Source organism: Rattus norvegicus, chromosome 1, assembly GCF_021556685.1.
Source record: "Rattus norvegicus strain SHRSP/BbbUtx chromosome 1, alternate assembly SHRSP_T2T, whole genome shotgun sequence".
Taxonomy (NCBI): Eukaryota; Metazoa; Chordata; class Mammalia; order Rodentia; family Muridae; genus Rattus; species Rattus norvegicus.
Genome location: NC_141534.1, coordinates 167,741,164 through 167,763,433, shown reverse-complemented (window position 1 = coordinate 167,763,433; position 22,270 = coordinate 167,741,164). Strand labels below are relative to the sequence as shown.

Here is a 22,270-nt window from a genome sequence, read left to right as displayed (position 1 = left end):
TATTATCTTACAGAGAGATCCCCCTGCCTCTGCCTCCTGAGTGGTAGGACTTCAGGCATGTGCCACCATGACAGGCTTGACATTGGATATTTAACTTATTTATTTTTAAAGGTTTGTTTTTATTTTATGTGTATGAATTTGCCTGTGTACATATGTGCCCCACATTCACGCCTAATACAAAAAGAGGTCAGAAGCAGGCACTAGGTCACCTGAAACTGGAGTTACTGAAAGCCAAGTGCTTTCAGCGGCTGAGCCATCTCCCTAGCTCCAACAGTGGATATTTACACTTGATCTCAACCAAAAAACAAAAGCAAGGACACTGGATATTTAAAGGGAAAGATAACAAATTCAATGAATTTTCTTAGCCTACCTAGTAGGTTACTTTCCTACAACATCCTGCTAAGGGCTTGTCCAGGGCCTGCTAGCATAAATTCAGACATTGGTGCCCCATGTCCAACGCTAACCATTGTCCACTCCCATGGCCGACAGTTGCTGCAGGCACACGTTCTTCCACTCTACTTTCTAAATGAGGGTCTTCACTGGAATCATTTTGTTACCAACGCTACAAAGGTGACAGCATCAGTTACCCCACTGAGCCTCAGGATGGACATGACCAATCTGGCTGCTGGCTTCCGTCTACGTCATGCCATGTTCCCACAGTGTACTTAGATGAACTAGGGCAATGTTTCCTATAGAGAAGACACTTTTCTTTTCCAGGGGAATACTGAGCCATACCTAGGAACTTTTTTGGGTGTGGCAGTGTGCTTTGTTGCTGGCATCTAACAGAGGCTATAGATCCTACTAAACATCCTACCACATATAGGCAAGAACTTATCTGGCCCAGACGGCAACAGCGCTAAAGTCAAGAAAACCAGTGGATGGGAAAAGCTGCCTCAGTTCAAAAATACACAAGGCCTTCAAATGGGCCCTGGTTCTTTCCCCTAAGAGTCAGTAACAGTCTCTCACAAATCCACGTTCTTGGCCCAGGAATGCTCCCCTCTCTCTGCTGTGGGATAGTGTCCTAAAGCTAAAGGCATGATCAAAGATGAACATTTTTCTTGAATGTCAAAGTCCAATTTTCTTGCCTGAGTAGGAAGGAGAACCTCTTAAAACGGTGTTAACATTAAAAATGCCATTTTAAAAAATTCCCTTTCCTTTCTTGCTACAAACGAATCAGTCCCAATCAAGGAGAACAAGGACAGGAGGAGACAGGCTGTATTTACTGAAAGCCGCAGAGGATGCTTGGTAAGTTCGGTTCTCCGTCCCGGTGTCCACTGGGAGGTGGAAGGTGCCTTCAGTGCCACAGGAAGAGGAGTTCTGTGGCCAGGCTTGTTTCATCAGCAGAGTGGCTTAAGGGAAGACAGAAGAACGGCATTAGGCAGAAATAAGAAGTGGGCATCGCCAATTACAGACACAAAAGCAAGGGTCTTGTGCTAGACAGAAACATAACTCAAGGAGCCTGCTCAGACACACAGAATGAGTCAGCCTTTTTGAGATGGGATAGTAGGTTGGAAGGAGTGCTGAAGTGAGCTTCCAAATGACTTAAATCCAAGGAAACCTACACTTAAGTGCTAAGACTCAGGATTTCCCTACCTGTGATAAAAACCATGAAGAGGCCCTTGAATATCACCATTTTCTACACCTTCTGGTCTAAGACTAATGGTATTTTCCTCTACCACCTTCTCATTAACATGAACACTTGCAAGTCTTTGACAGTGTAGTGGGCCAAATTAACTGAGTCTTTTTAAAAAATCCCCTGTGGTCTGAAACTTATTTGAGGTATGGTTAATAAGTGTGAGTTGCCTCCAGAGAAAAACTGACAAATAACCACCATTTTACATGCGCCTCCCTGGGACAGCATCTCTTCTCACGGCCGAGCTGTGTATGGCAGCCTCAAGGCCTGAGCACTGTGGCTCTGCTATCGGCCATGGGACAGGGCACTCTTTGCCGACTCCTTCTGCACACCAGCACGGTCAGACAGACAGACTTCTTGCATATGTCTGAGTATCTCCTAACAGGCAGTACTGAATGCTCCATCTGAGACAGCTCCTCGTGAGTTAGAGATGCTCCTTTGGCCATTATGAAAATACATGTCAAAACTGGGGTAGGTACATAGTATGTTACAGAAATTAGTTTGAGATTTGTAGAGATTTTATAGGATAGCTCAAAGCTCAGCTTGAGAAATTTCAGTAAGTATTTTGAGGTGGGGAATGACTCGAACTTACCGTCATGGTAACCTGAGGGGAAGGAGAGAGGAAACAGGGGGGAAATACCTTTACACAAAAGAAGAAAGAGAGAGAGAAAAAGAGAGAAAGAAAGAGAGAAAGAGATGGGGGAGGGAGGGAGCAAGAGAGGAAGGAAGGAAGGAAGGAAGGAAGGAAGGAAGGAAGGGAGGGAGGGAGAAAGAAAGAAAGAAAGAAAGAAAGAAAGAAAGAAAGGAAGAAAGAAAGAAAGGAAGAAAGAAAGGAAGAAAGAAAGAAAGGGAAAACTATCCTTTTAAATACCAGAGGAGACACATTTTTGATACAAATTTCTATTTTAAGGTTAAAAATGATTAATTTTTTCTTTATAATATCTTTTCCATCCTAATTAGATGTTGGGAGTTTTGGACACAGAGTGTTCTAAAGTACATTAACAGTAAGGGGATGGACTGACAACAATCAGATGAACCTGACATATTTTAGTAAGTGGGAAGGAAGCATAATAAGAAAGTATGCTGGGTCTATAGATCCTATAGGGTTTGCTGCCTCCAGAGACGCCTGGTTTACCACTAGCATCTCTGTTCCTTCTATGGCAGAGTTATAATGGCTAGGGAAGGTTGTGCATTCTGCTGGTTTTTGGAACTAGAATCAGATTGTACTTCCAGAGGCTGACTCCGCTTGCATTGATGGCCCGCAATATATACAGCAAATGCTGAGGAATGAGAAGGAAATCATGGGCAGGAAAGTGACACTAAAAGGAGAATCTGGCAAGAGGAACAGAGACAGCCCAACCCCAAGCAGAGCCCAGAGCCCTTGCTAGACAGCCAGGACAGCGTGCAGCTTCTGCAGAGGGAAATCTGCTTGAAATAAACACCTTGGGTTTCTGCTCCAGAGGGTGGGATATAATATGAAAGGAATTAATAAAGGGTCCAATTAGTGTCAAAGATCTTATCACAAGGTCTCCAAATTCAGGGACTGACGTTCAGTGTGGCTGAAGGCCACAACCACCCACAAATTACTACTGTGTCAAATATGTTGCTCTGAGAAGTCAGACAGAGCAGCTCCATGCCCTGGGAGCTCAGTGGGTCTCTACCCAGAACCAAAAGGTCTCAATTTGACCGTGAGAATTCAGAGGTCTCAATTTGTTCTGTTCTGACTTTTTTTTTCCTTCTTTTGAGTGGGGCATCGTTATAATTTTCATTATAAGCCAAAAGTCTGACAATTGCCTGAAGGACTGTGTGACAACTGAGGTTAAATCAAAATTAGCCAGAGTACTGAGGCCTAACTGCACTCAGCACTGAGGGGAGTGCCACGGTGGACAGGAACACACACGTGGGTTACATCACTGCACACAGGGTACTTACAGTCTACTGGGGATGCAACTCAGCCACACAGCAACCAGGGAGTGAACAAGACAGCATGTCACAGCAAACCAATGTTGCAGATCAATCAGGAAGGAAGCACGTGTCATTGATTGTCTTTCCTAAGCGATTGCTTAGGCTAAACTTTACATTTTACAGATGAACTAGACTTTTCTTCTGGTTTTATTATACAGAAAATAAACAGCATTTTCTGTATTTTCCTTAATGCTTAAATAGCTAATAATTTTTAAAAATTCGATACATGTGGAAACTAAATGAAAGTAAGTTGTTAACAGTCAACCCAACCTCCTCGTTAACTGTATACGTCTGTATCTCTCTTCAGCGCTATAGTAGTCCTTTCTATGGGGGGAGCAATGCGGAGCTCAGCTGCTGGATGAAACCAGTGCCAACTGAAGCTCTTAGCAACATGGCAACAGAAAGAGCTCTCACGGGCAGGCCTGTCTGGGGTGCCAAAAAAGAATTACTTCCTGAAAATGTTTTATCATTTGTATTAACTGATCATTAATACAGGTGTATCACATGAAAACATTATTAAGTCATTCACTTAAGACTTCACGTGATTATTATAGATGTGTAAAAAGGACAGAGAGGAGAAAAATAAGAACAGAGCAACCCACGTGGAGGCCTCGGAGCCAGCCGAGATCTAGGTGCTGAGTTGTTCACTTCCTGGATACGGGACCCTCATGCCCTCTGACACTAGAACAATCTGTTAAGCACATTTACAAAGAGAGGCAGCAAGGGACCATCATCCTGAACCACGTACTGAGTTGGGAAATGAGATCTAGCCTGGGCTCTGCCACTTACTAGCTGTGAGACCTTGGGCAAGTCACTTAATTGTCTGAGCTTCCGTTTTGTTGTGTTGTAAACTGGCAGTACTAATCGTTTCACAGTACTGATAATATCAGTCTTGATGGTTCCTAGTTCTGGTAGTTCTTTGCGTCCATCCCTACAATTGTGGCCAACTCCAAGTCAAGCTCTAATCTCCTCTTACTTAGCCACTTCAACTGCTTCTTAACGCTCTGGGTGTGGTCTTTTTAAGTTGTCCCTTCTATTCTCCAATAGCCACACTGGTCTCTTAAAAACATTCCATGGTTCTCTGTTACCTATAGGCTACGGACTCAACTCTTTCCATTCAAGACTCCCCTGATCTAACATGGACGATGTCTTGTGGTTTGAACTGAAATATCTTACATTGGCTGACAAGTCCAAACACTTGGTCTTTGGCTAGAGGTGATATTCTGGAAGATTGTGGAACCTTTAAGTGGCACAGCCTTGGCAGAAGTAGGTCACTGAGGACAAGCCTTGAGATTGTATAGCCTGGCCCTACTTCAGCACCACTCTCCAACCCACACTACTGTGCACAAAGTGCTCATCGCTCTCCAAGTCTGCCAAGGGGCTTAACTCTGCATGGTCTGGTCTATTCTACCAGCTCTTTCGGCATCTCTCTCTCCACATCCCACCTGGCCCGCATGTATTCAGCGATCAGCCATGAGCTAAAGACTCTCTACCGTATCATCCTACATAACTGGCTATCCCAGTTCTTGTGAGTCTTAGAGGCTCCTGTCCTTGGTTGAATGTTTCTCTAATAAACTGTGAGTTTTTAGAGAATAGGGAGCTTATCTTACTGGTCGTTGGATCTTTATAGGGCCAGTGTAGGGCCTGGACAGAACACTTTGTGAATCACTCCATCTATACTTCTTCGTATTAGAGGCTCTAACTCAGTGGTTCTAAACCTTTCTAATGTTGTAACCCTTTAATACAATTCCTAATGTTGTGGTGACCCCAATCATAAGACTAATTCATTGTTACTTCGTAACTTTAATTTTTCTGTTTTGAATTATAATGTAAATATCTGTGTTTCCTGGTGGCCTTAGGTGGAGAATCGCTGTTCTGATCAGAGGGGTGAGGAAGCATGTAGCCTTCTCTAGCTTTTGTTTGCGTTCACATACCCTGCAGCAAACAAAAAGCAGTCTCTCCTAAGTGTAAAGGAAACAGTTCTGTAGCTAGCACTATTGAAATAATAAAAATTACAAGAGAACGGAATGCTAGCATTTAAAAGGACCTTGAAATGGTGTGACATAAAAAACTTTATGGCCTGGGAACATTAGCAAGTTGCCCAAGATCACGCAGCCCACAGCAGTAGCAAAAGAAATTTCACAGCTCATCTTCCGAAAGATGTGCTGTGTATAAAAAAACTCACTGTCCAACAGTAAGATTAAAAGTTGATAAAACATTCAAAGATTTTATAAAAACACTCTAAGCAGCCCAGGTGTGTATAAATGTAGCAAGTCTCTCCTATGGTCCCTTACTGTCTGCGACAAGAAGGACCTAGTCAAGTTACACTGCTGGGACCCTCACAGGTGCCCAGAAGTTCCTGTGGTGCCTTGGTCCTGGAGTCCACACTGCCCAGAGAACTCAACTCAGCTCTCTCACACTGGCACACTTGGCCTGTACCTTTCATCATCCAGAAAAATGCGGCCAGAGCTCAAGATCTGGATGAAGGCAACAGACTGTATCCAAAGTCAACCAGGTCTTCAAACATGTCAGACTGCTAATGGAAATGGAAAATCTGATCCTGACTGGTGTTTTAGGTTCTAATAGGCATAATCAAGGGGTTCCTCCAAGCCTACCATTAAGCCAACAGAGGAGCCACATACAGGTCTTAGAATTTTCCTTCATTGGTTCGAATCAGGCAGCCAGGTTAGAGTGTGAAACGCCTTTTAGTGCCATGATCCTTCATTGCTGCCCTATGGGAATGGTTCATGTGTGTCTCCAACCCATGATTTTGCACCATCAGACATGTTCCTGCATGCTATAGGAACTGCTGCTAGGCCACCTGGGGGAGCCCAAGCCTAGGAGATGGGATTTGGGGAGGAAAGGGAAGGGAATCTACCATTGTTACAAGATAACACATTCATAGGCCATAATACAGATGAGGAAAAATAGCTCTCCTACCATAAGCTGAATGCAGGAACTGAAATTCTGTTGGATAGAAATGTTAGTTGAAATTACCACTAAGAATCTGCAAAGTTGTACATATTGCAGTTATAAAACAGACTTGTTTCAGGATAGCAGTTTCCCCAAGACTGCACAAGAAGCTGAGAATGTAGAGGACAGGAAGTACCTCCCCCTGGAAAGGGTGACAGACTTGCCATCCAGGAAAGGTTATTTGTTGCAGAGAACTCTCTCTGGATGCTGCAGGATCTTCCAGAGAAGTGACCTGAAACTGCCTGGATGTGAACAGAAATAAGGCCCTGATCTTTGCTTGCCCAAATTAAAAGACTATTTTGATTCTCCCAAGAACTGTGGAGGGATTTCAGGCATGATGAAGGCTTTACAATGAAGAAGAAATGAAAGCTTAGGATATATGGCCACCATAGGCCTCTCAAAGAACTAGGTCCAATGCAGAGAATCTCCATCTAGGACAGTGTTGTGCTGTAGATGGAGCACAGGCTAAGGGGTCAAACAAATAGGTTTGAATGTCAGATACGTGGCATTTTAAATTTAATTTTGAAGGTTACTTGATCCTCTCTGAGCTAAACTGGAGGAAAGAGACTCTAGCTTATAAGGCAAAGGTAAAAAGGTACATTTGTAACTTGCCTTGCACAGATTTTCCTCTACTTTCCCCCAGGTTTGTAATTTCCAAAATGAATATGGGAAAACCTTATGTATACATCATATAATTTAACTCTATATGAGACGAGAGATGAGAACATGCTTCTTAGGAGAGAGTTTTGACATTATCTTCCTTTTTAGTTTTCTTTTTATTTTCAAGTTACATTATCAGGAATCTGTTAAACCCTTTGTTTGCTCTCTGGATTCTGAAAAAGATCTCTTGGCTAGCGCTTGCCTCCTGTGAGGCTTAATATCTAAATATGACCCCTAAAATTGGTAAACACTTGGGAAGAAGCCCAGGTAGTACATTGCTTTTCAGAACCAATGAAAGAGTGAGCTTTCTCTTGTATCCTGGGCAGATGAATCTAAGGAGCACAAAAGCTGCCAAAAATAGCCTCTCTCTAAGCAATTGCTTGGTCCCCTTGAAGGAAGGAAAGAAATGTAAACCCAGTGCCTGGCTCCTTCCTTGCAGGCACCTCCCTGCATGGCAATGGCGAGAGGCTAAGAATCACCTATCCTGTTCCCTCTGACCTTGAATTGAGCCTATATGGCAGGGACCTCCTCTATGACAGACCCTGAAGACAGAGGTCAACAGCACACAATATGAAGCAGACACAGCTCTGTGTGTGAGCATGAGCGTGTGTGTGTCAAAAGTCACACAAACATTTGAAGGGTTAATTTCAGTTTGATACCTTTTTTCCTTCCGGGACTCCATTCCTTCCTGATTTTGTCTGCTCCAAGACAGGGTCTCCCATGTAATACAGGATAATTCTTAACTCATGGGTAGCTAAGGATGGCCTTGAACCCTGCTCTTCCTGACTCCAAGTGCAGAGATGATGGGTGTGTGTCACCACACCTAGCCATGTGGGGCTTTCTAACACAATGCACCAGTACTATCCCGTATTGTGGATTTGGGTTTCTGAGGAAATTGTCTGGCTTACTCTAATCACAGCTTAGAAATGTCTTGACTTTTGAAAGCGTTAATCCTTAGGTAGAGACTTATTTTTAATTTTAGTATTGAAATGAAACAGTCTACACAGCAGCGCTTTCCAGACTCTCCCTGTTCTTAAAGTCAGACTCCTCTCTGCTCTGCCTTCTTCTCCAGCCTGGGTGCTCCTGTCTGTCACCTCAGTGTCTGCCCACTGCCTCAGCAACGACAGGCGGTTAAGAGTTCTGCTGCAGTGGCAGGATGCCAGAATGCAGATCTAGCTGCTGAATTTCAGTAAGTTCCTGCTTTCCCAACTGGAAATTGGGAAAAACAAAGTACTCAGTTTGTTGTACTATAAAACAAGTTAATATCCACAAGAAGTTTCAAATTGTTGCTGACACAAAGGAAACATTGAATTAATCATAGGTTTTTTGTTTTGGGTTTTTTGTTTGTTTGTTTGTTTGTTTTTGGTTTTTTGTTTGTTTGTTTGTTTTTGTTTTTTGAAACAGGGTCTCAATTATGTACTCCTAGCTGGCTTAGAACTCACTGACTATATAGACTAGGCTGGCCTTGAACTCATGGAGATCCACCTGCCTCTGTCTCACAAATGCTGGGATTAAAGGCATGCCCTACCATCCCAGGACTAACAGCAGTATTTTATTCCTTGTCCTGTCAGCTACTTGCCAGACTGATCCTTAACTAATCCTAAAACCTCTCAGCACAAGTGCTGGATACTCTTGAGGAGTAGCCTACTCCTAGAGGTTCCCCTCCACTACCTCCAGCACCAGTCCTGACCCGCCCTGCACTGTAGACACCCTACCTCCTGTCACTCAACTTCCCAAAATATGAAAGAGCACATCAGAGTCCTCGTTGCCACCACAGCTGCTGGGAGGCCTAGCTTCACGCTGCTCTGGCATCTCTAACTTCTTCTCTTCGTCCCCTCCCCACAGTGCACACTTGATCACACTTACACTCGAATGCCCCTTCACCCGCACATCCCTTGTACAGTGCCTTTGTCTTTCTTGGTAGCCGAGTCTCTGGGAAGCATACTATGTTTATATATATATATGTTTATATTACAACCATGCAATACCTTGCCTCTCCTTTCTCTGTTTCACTGCACACTGCTTCCCAGTCTCACCACTTCCCTGACTACAGCCAGTGAGCTCACTAGGATTCCTGACTATGAAGACAGTAACTTTTCTGTATTCGTGACCTCACTGGAAAGTCTGCCACAGCTCACCTCCTATTTTAGGCTGGGTTACAAAGCCCACTCACATATTTCACAGTATTTGGATCGAAATCACTTATATACTGTGATATTTCATAATGTCCTCTCAGTTTTTAAGATAGAACTCACTGATTTGATTATTTTATCAGATAATTGGTGTAGTTTTATACTGTTTCTGCCTACTACTAGAGATTTGTGGCAGGAGAATAATGTATCTTACTTACTAAAGGAAACAGAAAACTCAACACTGAGCTGTCATCAAACGATATTAGTCCACATATCACTGTTCTCCTTAATGCTCTCAGGACAGTAATGGTGGCTTCTTCAAGTGAGCATCACTTACAGTACTTTCTAGAATAAGTAACATTTGTATAAACTATTTAATACAACTCATATAAACACCTGTTATGGTGGTTAATTTGGCTGACTTAAGAAACATCTAGAAACCTGATTCATAACGTACATCTAGGTGTATATGTAAGGCTGTTTCTAGAGATGACTGGGTCAGGAGAGTTTGACCTAATGAATCATTTGATCCACTTACGCATTCTACACTGGACTAGAGTATGAGGACATGGTAGGACAAATGCCCTATGTGGACGGAGGAAGCAGGTCATGGTGAGCCCTTCAGGGCTCTGTCTTACCCTGACTTTTTATATTACCACTCCCTCCTTCCTATCAGCCAGGAAGTGAACAGCTCCCTTCTGCCACATCTCCAGTACCACATGATGTTCTCCCCAAGAACGTGGGACCAAGACACCATGAGCTGAACCTTGTGGCATGGTGAACTGAAATGTATTTTTCTGCTCTGAGTTGTTTTCTCAGGTGTTTTGACCACAGCCGAACAAAATAATGCAGGACATATCTACCCTCATTTACTATGCATAAATAAATAAGTCCTCTTTCAAGGATGGCAGGGTTTTACGTAGTTCAGGCTAGCTTTGAATTTGCTATGTAGCAGAGGCTACACTTCAATTCTTGATCCTCTGCTACTTTCTCTCAAGTATTCACATTATAAATGTGACTAGAATAGTTTGTGGTTGTACAGACAAGCCAAGAAAAATAAATGAAGAGGCTGCCTGTAACTTAACAGCATGTGTGTACTATAACTAATTCCAGGGCTCAAATATAGGTCTATAAATATAGCCCAGGCTCTTTCCTGCCTTACACTCCTCAGAAGAAGGAGGATAACTGTATAGTGAATTCCAGATTGTCTCAGAAAAGCCTGGACAGGAAGTCTGCCAAAGGCTCTAGTCTGTAAGTCCTTGTCAGGATGTCCTGACCACAGGGATGTTGAATTAAGAATTGGTGGGGGTTTTCAATCCCCTATTATTCACTAAACAAGAAAATAGAGGAAGGGGGATGTGACATTTAAGGCCTTTCCAGATTTGTTCCTTGCTATCTGTAGTTCAGATTCATCCAGTCCCTCTCAGTCTACCCACTAGTTCTAGACTCAGGGTCAAATTCCACACCTCCACCAGGCCTTTACTATGATCTGCCCCTGTAAGTACTTTCCACCTCTGTGTGCTTCCAAGGTACCACTTCTGCCCCAAGTCTCTACTGATAGCTCCTATGTGAAGTCCCCTTACTCTCACCTGCAGGTAGAATGTGGTTCTGTCTCTGTTCTAATGTGTTCTTTTTATAACACTCACTGTATTGTAGTACAATGTATTAATACAATAATACAATATAGTTTATAAATAAAATGTAGTACATTTATCGATATGCCAAAATCCAAAACTAACTACAAGTGCCTTCAGGGAAAGATGACAATTTTTACTTTTTCTATCCCAGTATAAAGGACATTCAACAAATGCTCAGTGAGTGAATAAAGAACTTATGTATGTAAATCACCAGCAACCCTGAAGTAAGCAGTTACATGTGAATCTCGGAAAAGTGAGGTAACTTGTCCAATGCTGTACATCTAGGGCGAAGGCTAACAGAGATTCAAACTGAGGAGGACTTCCTAGCCACAGAGTCCATTCCCCTGATCAAGTTCCCTGGGTGTTAACATTGACTGAGCCCAGGAATTAGAACAGCGGTTTAAAAAAACCAGTAATGTTCCTGGGCCCAAAACAAGAGTAAAAAAAAAAAAAAATCTCCCCAATATTTTGTTTGTTTTGTTGTTGTTATTTCTTTTATTTCTTTCTTACTATGCACTCAAGATGACCTCAGGCTGTGGCCTCAAGTTCATGCGCAGGGATTAGAAGTATATGCCATGTGCCCAGCACTTCCTTCAGGATTTCAATCTCTCTGTTCAAGCGCTATATGTCTTCTATTTCTGAAAAACAAGCAACTTGTCTCAGCCTGAACACAGGCTCTTTACTCTGGTGGCAAGTCTCTCACTCTATTCCAAATTTATACCCCAGAAGGAGAGGGAGAGGAGAGGGAAGGGGAAGGGGAGAGGGACAAAGAGAGAGAGGAGGATTCCCAATGGCAGCCTCAGGTTTGAGAGGGATGAAGTAGTTCTAAGACGTGGAGGCATGTCTTACATATTCCAGCAGAGGAGAGAGGGGCCACCCGTAAGTCCCAGACAGAAGGAAGAAAATTATTCTCCTACTCCCACCCAGATACTGTTCTGTCCCAGTTCTCAGAGGGGACTCAAAAGAGAATCAAGCCAGAACTGGCTGACTCCAGGACAAAGGAAAGAGAAGGGCCAACTTCTCTGTAGTTACAAATGGAAACCTACTTCCTCCCTCTTCGCCACTGCCGCTCCCGCGTTGCTTACCTGGAGCATAACTAGGGCTGCTGGTCGGGTACAGGCTGGGATTGTAGGCAGGAGCAGCTGCCGGGTAGGCTGTGGGGTAACCTACAGAGACACGAGAAAAGCCTCAGGCAAGGGCATAGGAAACAATCTAATCACAAGCTTGGCTGTCAGTCTCTTCACAGACTATTTCTGACTGCATACATGAACAGCTTTCAAACTTCAAGAGAAAAGTCACAAAATATTGCAACTCTATTTTTAAAAAGCAATACATGCAGTATGTCTTCACTGTAGAATGATAGAAACAGTATAGACACTCGTACAGTAAAACAGAAACGATCACATTCCTGCCCCCCACAATACTATTCTCTTCCCCAAAGGCAACCCCTTCGGCACCAACAGTTTTGTTATCTATTTTGTTCATACAGTTTTCTTTTATTTTTATCATATTTATTTTGTGTGTATGTACACGTGAAGGCATGAACTTTTACCTACTGAGCCATCTCACTAGCTTTCGTAGTTTTCAATATATCATTTTTCTAAAGAGTAAATTATTTAAAACGATTTTATTTGTGTGCATGTATGTGTACATAAACACTCATATCACTGCACACGTGTGAGGGTCAGAGAACAACTTAGTGGAGTCAAGTCTCTCCTTTCTGTTGAATGTGGAATCCAGGTATCAAACTCAGGCCAAAGGTTTGAGTGGCAAGGGCCTTTAACCCACTGAACCATCCAGCCAGCCCCACACACTGTTTTGTTGTTGACATTCTAATGTATTAAATATAAAATTTGTCATTTTAACCACTTGTTATCATTTTAATGCTTAATGTCACTCCATAGGCTTATGTGTTCGACAGCTGATCCCCATCTGTTAGCACTGTTCTGGGATCTTGTGGAATCCAGGAGACGTAGGGCCACCAGGGGGACTAAAACTTGGCTCTGGGACTGGAGAGATGGCTCAGTGGTTAAGAGCACTGACTGCCCTTCTGGAGGTCCTGAGTTCAAATCCCAGCAACCACATGGTGGCTCACAACCATCTGTAATGGGATCCGATGCCCTCTTCTGGTGTGTCTGAAGACAGCTACAGTGTACTCATATAAATAAATATTTATATATATATGTATGTATATATAAAACTTGGCTCTGCTTCATGTCCCATGTTGTTTTCCTGTCTGCTGCCACAATGTGACCAAGAGCAAGCTCTGCCCTCACAGATCATGTCACAGTGCCATACCTCCACGGACATAATGGGATATACTCCTTGAAACTGTGAACCAAATAAATGAAAATTATTTCTCCCTGAGGTATTTTGTTACAGTGATCAGGAGAATAGCTAGCATATTATTTGGGCATTACTTTCCCAGTGTTGTACAACTGTCCTCTATGTCTCTAAAACCTACCATCTCAAATAGAAACTTTGTAACCACTGGTTACTGCCAACCCTCTAGTCCTCACAGGTAATCTAATCTTCTTGTAAATAGTTATTTCTAGAATTCATTTCTAAAGAAATAATCAGAGTCTGGGCTGGAGAGAAGGCTTAGTGGTTACAAGGACTGGCTGCTCTACCAGCAGACCTGGGTTCAATTCCCAGCACCCACATGGCAGCTCACAACAATTTATAACTTCAGTGCCCAGGGATATGACATCCTCTTCTGGTCTCTGTGGGCACCAGGCACAAACATGATGTGTAGACATACATGTAGGCAAAACAAATATTTATTCAGACCAAATCCTGTGATGCCACACAGAGTTGGGGTAGGTCTTCCCACCTCAAATAGTTCAGACTAAAAACACCCTCGCAGAGGTTTGTCTCCTAGATAGATTCTATTTCCTATCAAGACAGCAATATTAACTATCAGAGGACCGTAGAGGATATGTCTGGGGAATAATGAAGAGGCCAGTGTGCCTGGGGTGAACAAACAGGGCACAGTAGCAGCAAGGGGAATCAGAAAGAGAAGGTGCTCTTCAGTTCATGTAGAGCCTTACAGGCTCCTGTGAGGACTTGCGGTTTCAGTCTGAGTGGGGCAAGCAGCACACACAGAGTTTTGAGCAGAAGAACGTCATAATCTTATTAATGTTTGAGGCAGGGTCACTCTGATGGTTGTATTGAAAAGAAGAAAGGCAGCAGGGTAGGGAGGCAGAGTCCAGCTGAGAGCATATGGCGAATGCCTGGCAATTATGAACATGGGGCTCAGAGTAGTAAGCAAGTGGTCTGAGAAAAGTTCTCACATATTTTACAACACTATTTCCAGTAAGACCACCAAGCTCCACTTACATTAGCAGTCTAAGTGCCTACCTGCAGTTCTTAGAGGTTTGCTGGTATTCTCACGGTGGAAAGCTGGCTTTAAAAGTCAAAGATTAACTCCCTAAATCCCTAAAAGCTTCTTTGGGATCTGTAAATATTGAAGCTTAAATAATGTATCTTTGTTAATATGCTGTTACAGAAATCCTTTGAATTCCAAAAATTCTGTCACCTTACCCTGATCTGTTTCAGAACTGAAGTAGCTAGCTTGTCACTTAATTAGCAATCTGGAGATGTGCTACTTCTCAAGAAGAAGGTCAAGGGATGTATCTGGGAAGCTCAGCTTCCTTTGAGAGATAGTGTGCCACAGACAACCATGTTCCTCCTTTGTCATTTCGGATGACTTGCTTTAGAGGAAAATTACAGGTTCATGCTTTAATGTTTTTTTATTTTATTTTTATATATTTACTTATTTTGTGACAGGATCTCACTATGTAGCTCTGGGTGTCCTACTTACTATGTAGACCAGGCTGGCATAGAATTTATAGAGATCAACCTGACTCAGCCTCCTCCTGAGTGCTGGGATGAAAGACATGTACCACCACGTCCAGCTAAATCCTTCAATGTTGCTAATTAGAATTATTATTTAATTTATTTCTTTTGAAGCAGGGTGCCCCAGGCTAGCTAAGAACTCATTGTAGCTCAGGCGGACCTGAACTTCATGATGTCCATGCCTCAGCCTTCTGAAGGCAACATAAGCAGAAGTGACAAGAAGTAAAATACTATATTCTTTTTTAAATGTGTACCTTCTCCTACAGTGTGTGTGTGTGTGTGTGTTTGTGTGTGCGCGCACGCATGCATATGCGTGTGCATCCATGCATATGCAAGTATGTGTGTAGGTTCCAACAGAGGTCAGAAGAGAGTGTCAAGATCTCTTAGAATTGGAATTACAAGCAGTTGTGAGCCACCTGATAAATGCATTTGTGCCTGTAGGTAAGGTCAGAAGATAACCTGAGGAGTCAGCTCTCTCTCATTCCACCATGTGGGCCACAGGAATAAAACCCAGGTCTTCAAGTTTGGCTGCAAGTGTCTTCAACAATATACCATCTCACTGGCTCCGGGGCAGGAAGTCTCAATTATAGAATCAGGTAAGAGAAGTAAAAGGTGTCCAAATAGTAAAAGATGACCCAAATGAGCACTGTTTGCAGGAGATGTGACAATAAATAGGAAAAAAAAAAAAACTAGCAGAGATAAAGAAATGAGTTAAGTAAAAATTTCAGAATATAAAAATCAACATAAAAGAATTAGTACATTTATACACTAATAACAAATTTGTTGGGATTGAAATTTAAAAAGTAATCTCATTAACAAAAAAGCTATAAAAATAAAGAATAAGAGACTGAAGAATCATGCAGTAGTGTGGTAGCTCTTGGTCCAGCTAGCTGGAGAATAGCAGCAGCAACAAGAAAGGCCATGCCTCACAAGTGACCACACACACACACACACACACACACACACACACACACACACACACACACAGTGGCTCTTGTGCTCTAACACTCTTACACACACACACACACACACACACACACACACACACACACACACTTTTTGCTACTATTGTATCCTCAATGCAAAGACTTGCTTTAAAAAAAGAAAAAGAAAAAAAAAGCCTGAATCTCAATCATGTTCTGGCTGGGTATCTCTTTACTGATTTAATCTCCATCCCAACTCTAAAAATGTATTATTAGCTGCATTTCTGAGACAAATTTTACACAGCTGATGAGACAAAACTGAGGCCTCAGTGAAACAAAGCCCATCCTAACCCTCCTCTCTACCCTTATTGTCCTGGTAGTTTTGTGTCAACATGACACAACCTAGAGTCATCTGAGAGGAGGGAACCTCAACTGGGAAAATGTCTCCATAAGAGCCAGTTGTAGGGCATTTTCTTAATCAGTGATTGATAGGAGAGGACCCAGCCCATTGTGGGTGACCCCATCCCTGGGCTGGTGGTCCTGGGTTCTATAATAAAGCATGCTGAGCAAGCATATAGAGCCAGCCTGTAACCAGCACCCTCCATGGTCTCTGCATCAGCTCCTGCCTCCAGGTTCCTGCCCTGTGTGAGTCCCTGTCCTGACTTCCTTTGAGGTAAACAATAGGAAAGTGTAAGCCAGACAAACCCTTTGCTTTGCTTTGATCGTTGTGTTTCATCACAGCAACAGTAACTCTAAGACAGTTCCTATAGCAAAAGTGTAAACCTCTAGACTTGACTGCTGCTCACTTGCCAACATTTTTTATACATTTCATCTTCGGAACTAGAAGAATGACTTTGGAGAGTAAATCCTGGGGTAGCGGTGTGTGAGCCAGGGTCTCTTTATGTGACCCTGGCTGTCAGGGGCTCTCTATGTAGACCAGGGTGGTCTCTGCCTCCCAAACACTGAAAGGAGCACATCATCACACCTGGCCTGTGGGCCAACTTGTTCAAAGATGCTTCTGGGACTTGGGAGTGGTGGTGGTGGTCGTGGCTTTGCTTTGTTTTGTTTTAAAGGCTATTTTGTTTCCTATTTGCAGTCTTGAACACAGGTCATACTCCGATTATTGAAATCTGATTATTGAAATATATGATGTAAGCACTAAATTGCAGAGTTGGATAAAGTCTTTGAGAAGAGTCCAATTTGCCATCAGCGCAGGAATGTAACAGAGCCTCCCTCTGCTGGCGCCCCGCCTGCTCCCATCCCTCTCTTTCTTTCTGAGGCAGTTTCTCTCTAGTCTTGACATCCTGGAATTCCATGTGTAGACCAGGCTAACCTCAAACTAACAGAAACCCACCTGCCTCTGACTCCTGAGTGCTACTGGAATCCTTTCAAATGGGATGCTAAGACCCTCTCCAGCAGTCAGGCCTGTCGGAGAGTTCTGGAGGTTGAAATTCTTTACTTGAAGAATCCTACCCTAAAAATCCCCTCCCTCACTGAGTCCAATTCTACCCTCACAGCATGTCTGTTCCCTTTGCTCTCAAATAGCCTCCCAGATGTGAGGGTATCAGTTATTCTTCTGTAGTGCATTCTAGTACAAATCTGTAACACCCAGTTCTCTCAACCTTGCCTCCTTCTGGGTACTCACCTCTGATTAGGTTTCAAATCCCCTTTCCTTAACAATTAAAGTTTTCTTCCTGCCCCATTCCCTCTTCTGCTGGTGTATTTCCTTGTGATTTGAAAAAAAAAAAGTTAATTGAACTGATATGTCAAGACTCTGATGATAATGGTTGATGAAGACAATGTGATTTGCTCTGCATTTCCTCATCATCGTTAGGGGTAATGTCCACTATCCATGACTAGATTTAGACTCACCTAGGACATACATCTGAGTACGTCTAGGAGGATATGTTCAGACAGGTTTACGTGAAGAGGGAGGTCCAACCCAAGTGTTGGGTGAATAAAAGCAAGAAAGCCACGTGATGACCAGCATCCATCTCGCTTTGCTTCCTGACTGAATACGTGTGACCAGCTACCTCACGCTCCTGCTGCCCAAATTGGCCCCACCATGATGGTCTGTACTCTAGAACTGATAGCCTAAAAATAAGCCCTTCCTTCCTAAATTGCTTTTGTTGGGTATTTTCAAGTAAACAAATGCAATCACAGTTGTCACCACCAGTACCACCATAGGTAGCATCTAGCAAATGCTTACTCTGTATCAACCAGGGTACTAGGCACTTCCTTTCTAGAGAATCTAATGGGGAAATATTATGGTCCATCTAAAATAATCGATAAGCAAAACATATTATCAAATTGATGAGCAAATGAAAAACAGGTTTGAGAGAATTGGTAACAGTTTAAGCTATTGGGGGAAATAGTGAAAAAAATCGTTCAGCTTGAAAGTGAATGGGAGGGTGTTGCCACGTACAAGGAATAAGAGTTGTTTCACCTGCATATGTCTGTGTATAATGTGCATGCTAGGTGCCTGAGGAAGCCAGAAGAGGGATTAGATTCTTTGGAATTCCAATTATTACTATTACTATTATTATTAAAATAATAATATTACTACAGATGATTATTATAGATATGAACTGCCATGTGAGTGCTAGGAGTTGAAATTGGGTCCTCTAGAAAAAGCAGCCCATCTTTTTCTTTCTTTATTTTTTTTAAAAGATTTATTTATATATGTGAGCACACTGTTGTGTCTTCAGACACACCAGAAGAGGGCATCCGATACCATTACAGATGGTTGTGAGCCTGTAGTGTTGGCTTTTGCCCCATTCACCAGACCTGAATCATATAGGTAGCCAGTATATGGGATTCAAGGCTCACCCACCCAGCATTACTTAGAGCAGCAGTCCTCAACCTTTGGGGATTGAACAACCCTTACACAGAAGTCAGATATCAGATATCCTGCATATTTACATTTATAACAGAAGCAAAGTTACAGTTAGCAAGTAGCAACAAAATAATTTATGATTGGGGTCAACACAAAACTGGTAACTATATTATGGTTAACGGTTTTAGGAAGGTTAAGAACTACCTCTGTGGAGGAACTGTCAAGGGTGTTTGTTAACTGTGATTGTTCAGTGCAAAGCTTCTGCCCTGAGGAAATAGGAAAGACAGAGATACCCAGTGCTGAGCTATACTACAACAGTGTTACATCTTCAGGGAAAGCAAGTTTAGCCACTTCCCGATCACTCATTCCCGGTCTCAGATGAGAAGGCTGGTAAAATCAGAGGCAGGCTTAGAGGTTATGTTTTGATATAGAGACAATACTATCATTCCCATTAAAATATTCAGAGGAGAATAGTCTCTTAGATAATCAAAACCTAATTATTCTAGGTAAGAAGTATAGAAGGCCAATGTGTACTGTTTCTCAGAGGGAAAATTCCTTATACAGTCCATAAATAGCTCTAGAGTTCTTATCCATTGGAATGAAGAAATTTTAATAGAAAGCAGATGGCCTATTATTCTACCTCCAAGCCAGGGCATCCTTTCTTTCCTTTTTCCACTATATACTAGAGCACTGTATACTAGAGCGCTGTGTACCAGAGCGCTGTGTACCAGAGCGCTGTGTACCAGAGCACTGTGTACCAGAGCACTGTGTACTACAGCACAGTGTACCAGAGCACTACACAGTATACCAGAGCACTGTGTACCAGAGCACTGTGTACTACAGCACAGTGTACTACAGCACAGTGTACCAGAGCACTGTGTACCAGAGCACTGTGTACCAGAGCACTGTGTACTAGAGCACTGTGTACTACAGCACAGTGTACTACAGCACAGTGTACCAGAGCACTGTGTACCAGAGCACTGTGTACTAGAGCACTATGCACTACAGCACAGTGTACCAGAGCACAGTGTACCAGAGCACTGTGTACTAGAGCACTGTGTATCAGAGCACTATATAGTAGAAGTACCCAACAAAGAAAGGCCGTTGGTGAATGGACTCTGACCTCTGTGCATTTATTTTCTAAACAGATAAAAGAACAATGTCAATTTTACAAATTGATGGTTTAATCTATGACTTTCTTTTCACTCCATGGTGACTATTTTACTTCATTATTCTGTTTAAAGAGATGTAATATTGTTTATATTGTTCATATTTATTAAAACATAGCTCTCCCCACAAAATAAGTTAGACTTCCCCTTTCCTACACATCTTACTTCTCCAATTTCAGAAATAAACCAAGCATACCTATAATCTCAGCTATCAAGAGTCTGCAGTAGGGGCTGGGGATTTAGCTCAGTGGTAGAGCGCTTACCTAGGAAGCGCAAGGCCCTGGGTTCGGTCCCCAGCTCCGAAAAAAAAAAAAAGAGTCTGCAGTAGATGGAGCACAAGTTTAAGTCCAGCCTAGGTTACATACCGAGAGTCAAGCCTCCTGAGCTACAGAGCAAGCCCTGTCTCAGAAGACAAAACAAAACAGATAAAATCCTTAACCTGTTGGTGTATGCCTCCCCCAGCACCCAAAAGGCAGAAGTAGGAGAGCTGGGAGTTAGAGGACACCCTGAACTACACCACGAGACCTCTCAACAAATTAAAAATCGCTACAAATCAAAACCTTAAAACCGTTTTTAAGATAGAGGAAGGGACTGGAGAGATGGCTCAGCGGTTAAGAACACTGACTGCTCTTCCAGAGGTCCTGAGTTCAATTCCCAGCAACCACATGGTAGCTCACAACCATCTGTAATGGGATCCGATACCCTCTTCGGGTGTGTTACAATATATTTCATCACAAGCTAGTCTTTCCTTTAAATCTCAGGAACACATGTCCTGTATAACAGGCTAGAAAACTGGAAGAATATTTAAAATTCTAAATGCCGTACTCAAATACACATGAACATTTGCAGAGTGGTAGGTGCTTTTGGTTTGTTTGAGTCAGGGTCTCTCTTTCATCCTGGGTGCCCTGGGGCTCACATGTAGACCAGACTGGCCCGGAATTCACAGAGATCTTCCTGCCTATGTAGTGGGTACTTTAATCTATTTTGGGTTCCTTTTTTGCCTGTTTGTTTGTTTCTGTTAAAAATTCCCTGTTACAATGCCCATGGATTTTAAGGCTATAGGGAAAAAAATCAATTGTGGGCTGGAGAGATGGCTCAGGAGTTAAGAGCACTTACTGCTCTTGCAGAGGACCTAAACTCAATCCCCAGTACACGGCTGCCTAGAACTCCGGATTCAAAGTGTCTCACACTCTTTCCCAGCTCTACACACACATATGGCAGATAATCACACAGACACCATAAATAAAGACAATAAAAATAAACCTTTTAAAAAAAAAAGTCAATTGTGTGACTTAACTTTTTCCATCATCCTCACACGGTTCCATGTGTTTTAGCCTAGAACCAACCAGGCCAAAAGCAAGTTTTGTGATTGTTTTAAAAAAGCTTGTGTGTGTGTGTGTGTGTGTGTGTGTGTGTGTGTGTGTGTGTACTGTTATATGTGTTTTTACACTCTTTCATGAATTTAAACTAAATGCAGGGCCTTGTTCAAGACACCGGCTGACTTGCTTTTGTATGATGCAAATGATACTGTACGCCCTGGAGGATAGAATTAAAGGTGCGTTGAAGTACAATTAATTCACGGCTTCATCTTAATAGCTGAGTAATTAATCAGTCTCATCTTCTGAATTTTACTGCTTGGTTTATTATGACTTAATCAGTTGAAACTGCAAAAGGAAATTCAAGAGTGTTGCACAAAGGCAGTATGCTGTGTAGAAAACACCTCGCTCTGAATAGCTCAAGGATTCCAGGCAAGTTACTTAACTACTCTTCGATCCAGCGATAGGGTCTAATCCCACCTTGGTCACTTGAAAGTGAGAACTCAGCACAGTTACCCTCATGCTCTGAGCTTCAGCTACTTGACATCTGCTGTTTACTTTTGTTTTTGTGGCTAGACTCCAGGGCTTTGTTCTAGCACTGAGTCATGCCCCAATCCATACATGCCTCTTTTTTATGAAACAGGTTACTTTGCAGCGTTAACATAGTAATCCTAAGAATAAAAATCGACTGATGTTACTTATCACACATTGAGTATTTATACTAAACCCTCTATGGAACTATCATTTATTCATCGTCATGCCATCATGAGAGAGGTTCTACCATTATTTTTATTGCACAGGTGAGGAAGACAGCAAGAAAAGCTAACTTACAGCTTGGACTACACAGGAAGTTTAAGGCTAGCTTGAGCTATGGAGCACGATCCTGTCTTTAGGACAGAGACAGAGTGAGACGGAAGCTAACTTACTTGCCTAGGCATTGTGGCTGCTTCTATGGACTGGCTAAGTCATCACTCTCAGCTAATGCTGCCTTGTTTGTCCATCCGCTGAGACTAAAATACTCCTTTCTCAGCTTTTCTGAAGCTCAGGAAAGCCATGTAGCTTAGTTCTGACCAATGACAAAAACAATTCTCCTGGGGAATTCTGGCAAGGTTCTTGCTTTACTAATGAAAGGAAGGGGACATCATCGATCTCCCTCTATACTCTTTAA

At 42.6% G+C, this 22,270-nt stretch overlaps 1 protein-coding gene across 13 annotated transcripts in view; it reads right to left on the bottom strand.

The window, feature by feature from the left end:
- Fam168a (family with sequence similarity 168, member A) overlaps window positions 1–22,270 on the bottom strand; it is a 139,267-nt gene that overhangs the window by 14,426 nt on the left and 102,571 nt on the right. For 5 of the 13 annotated variants that reach the window (NM_001108494.1, XM_087570598.1, XM_087570572.1 and 2 more), the window contains 3 exon segments: window positions 1,224–1,349; window positions 6,539–6,565; window positions 12,086–12,166. In NM_001108494.1, the coding sequence (NP_001101964.1) occupies window positions 1,224–1,349; window positions 6,539–6,565; window positions 12,086–12,166 (234 nt within the window). 13 annotated transcript variants of the gene reach the window in all.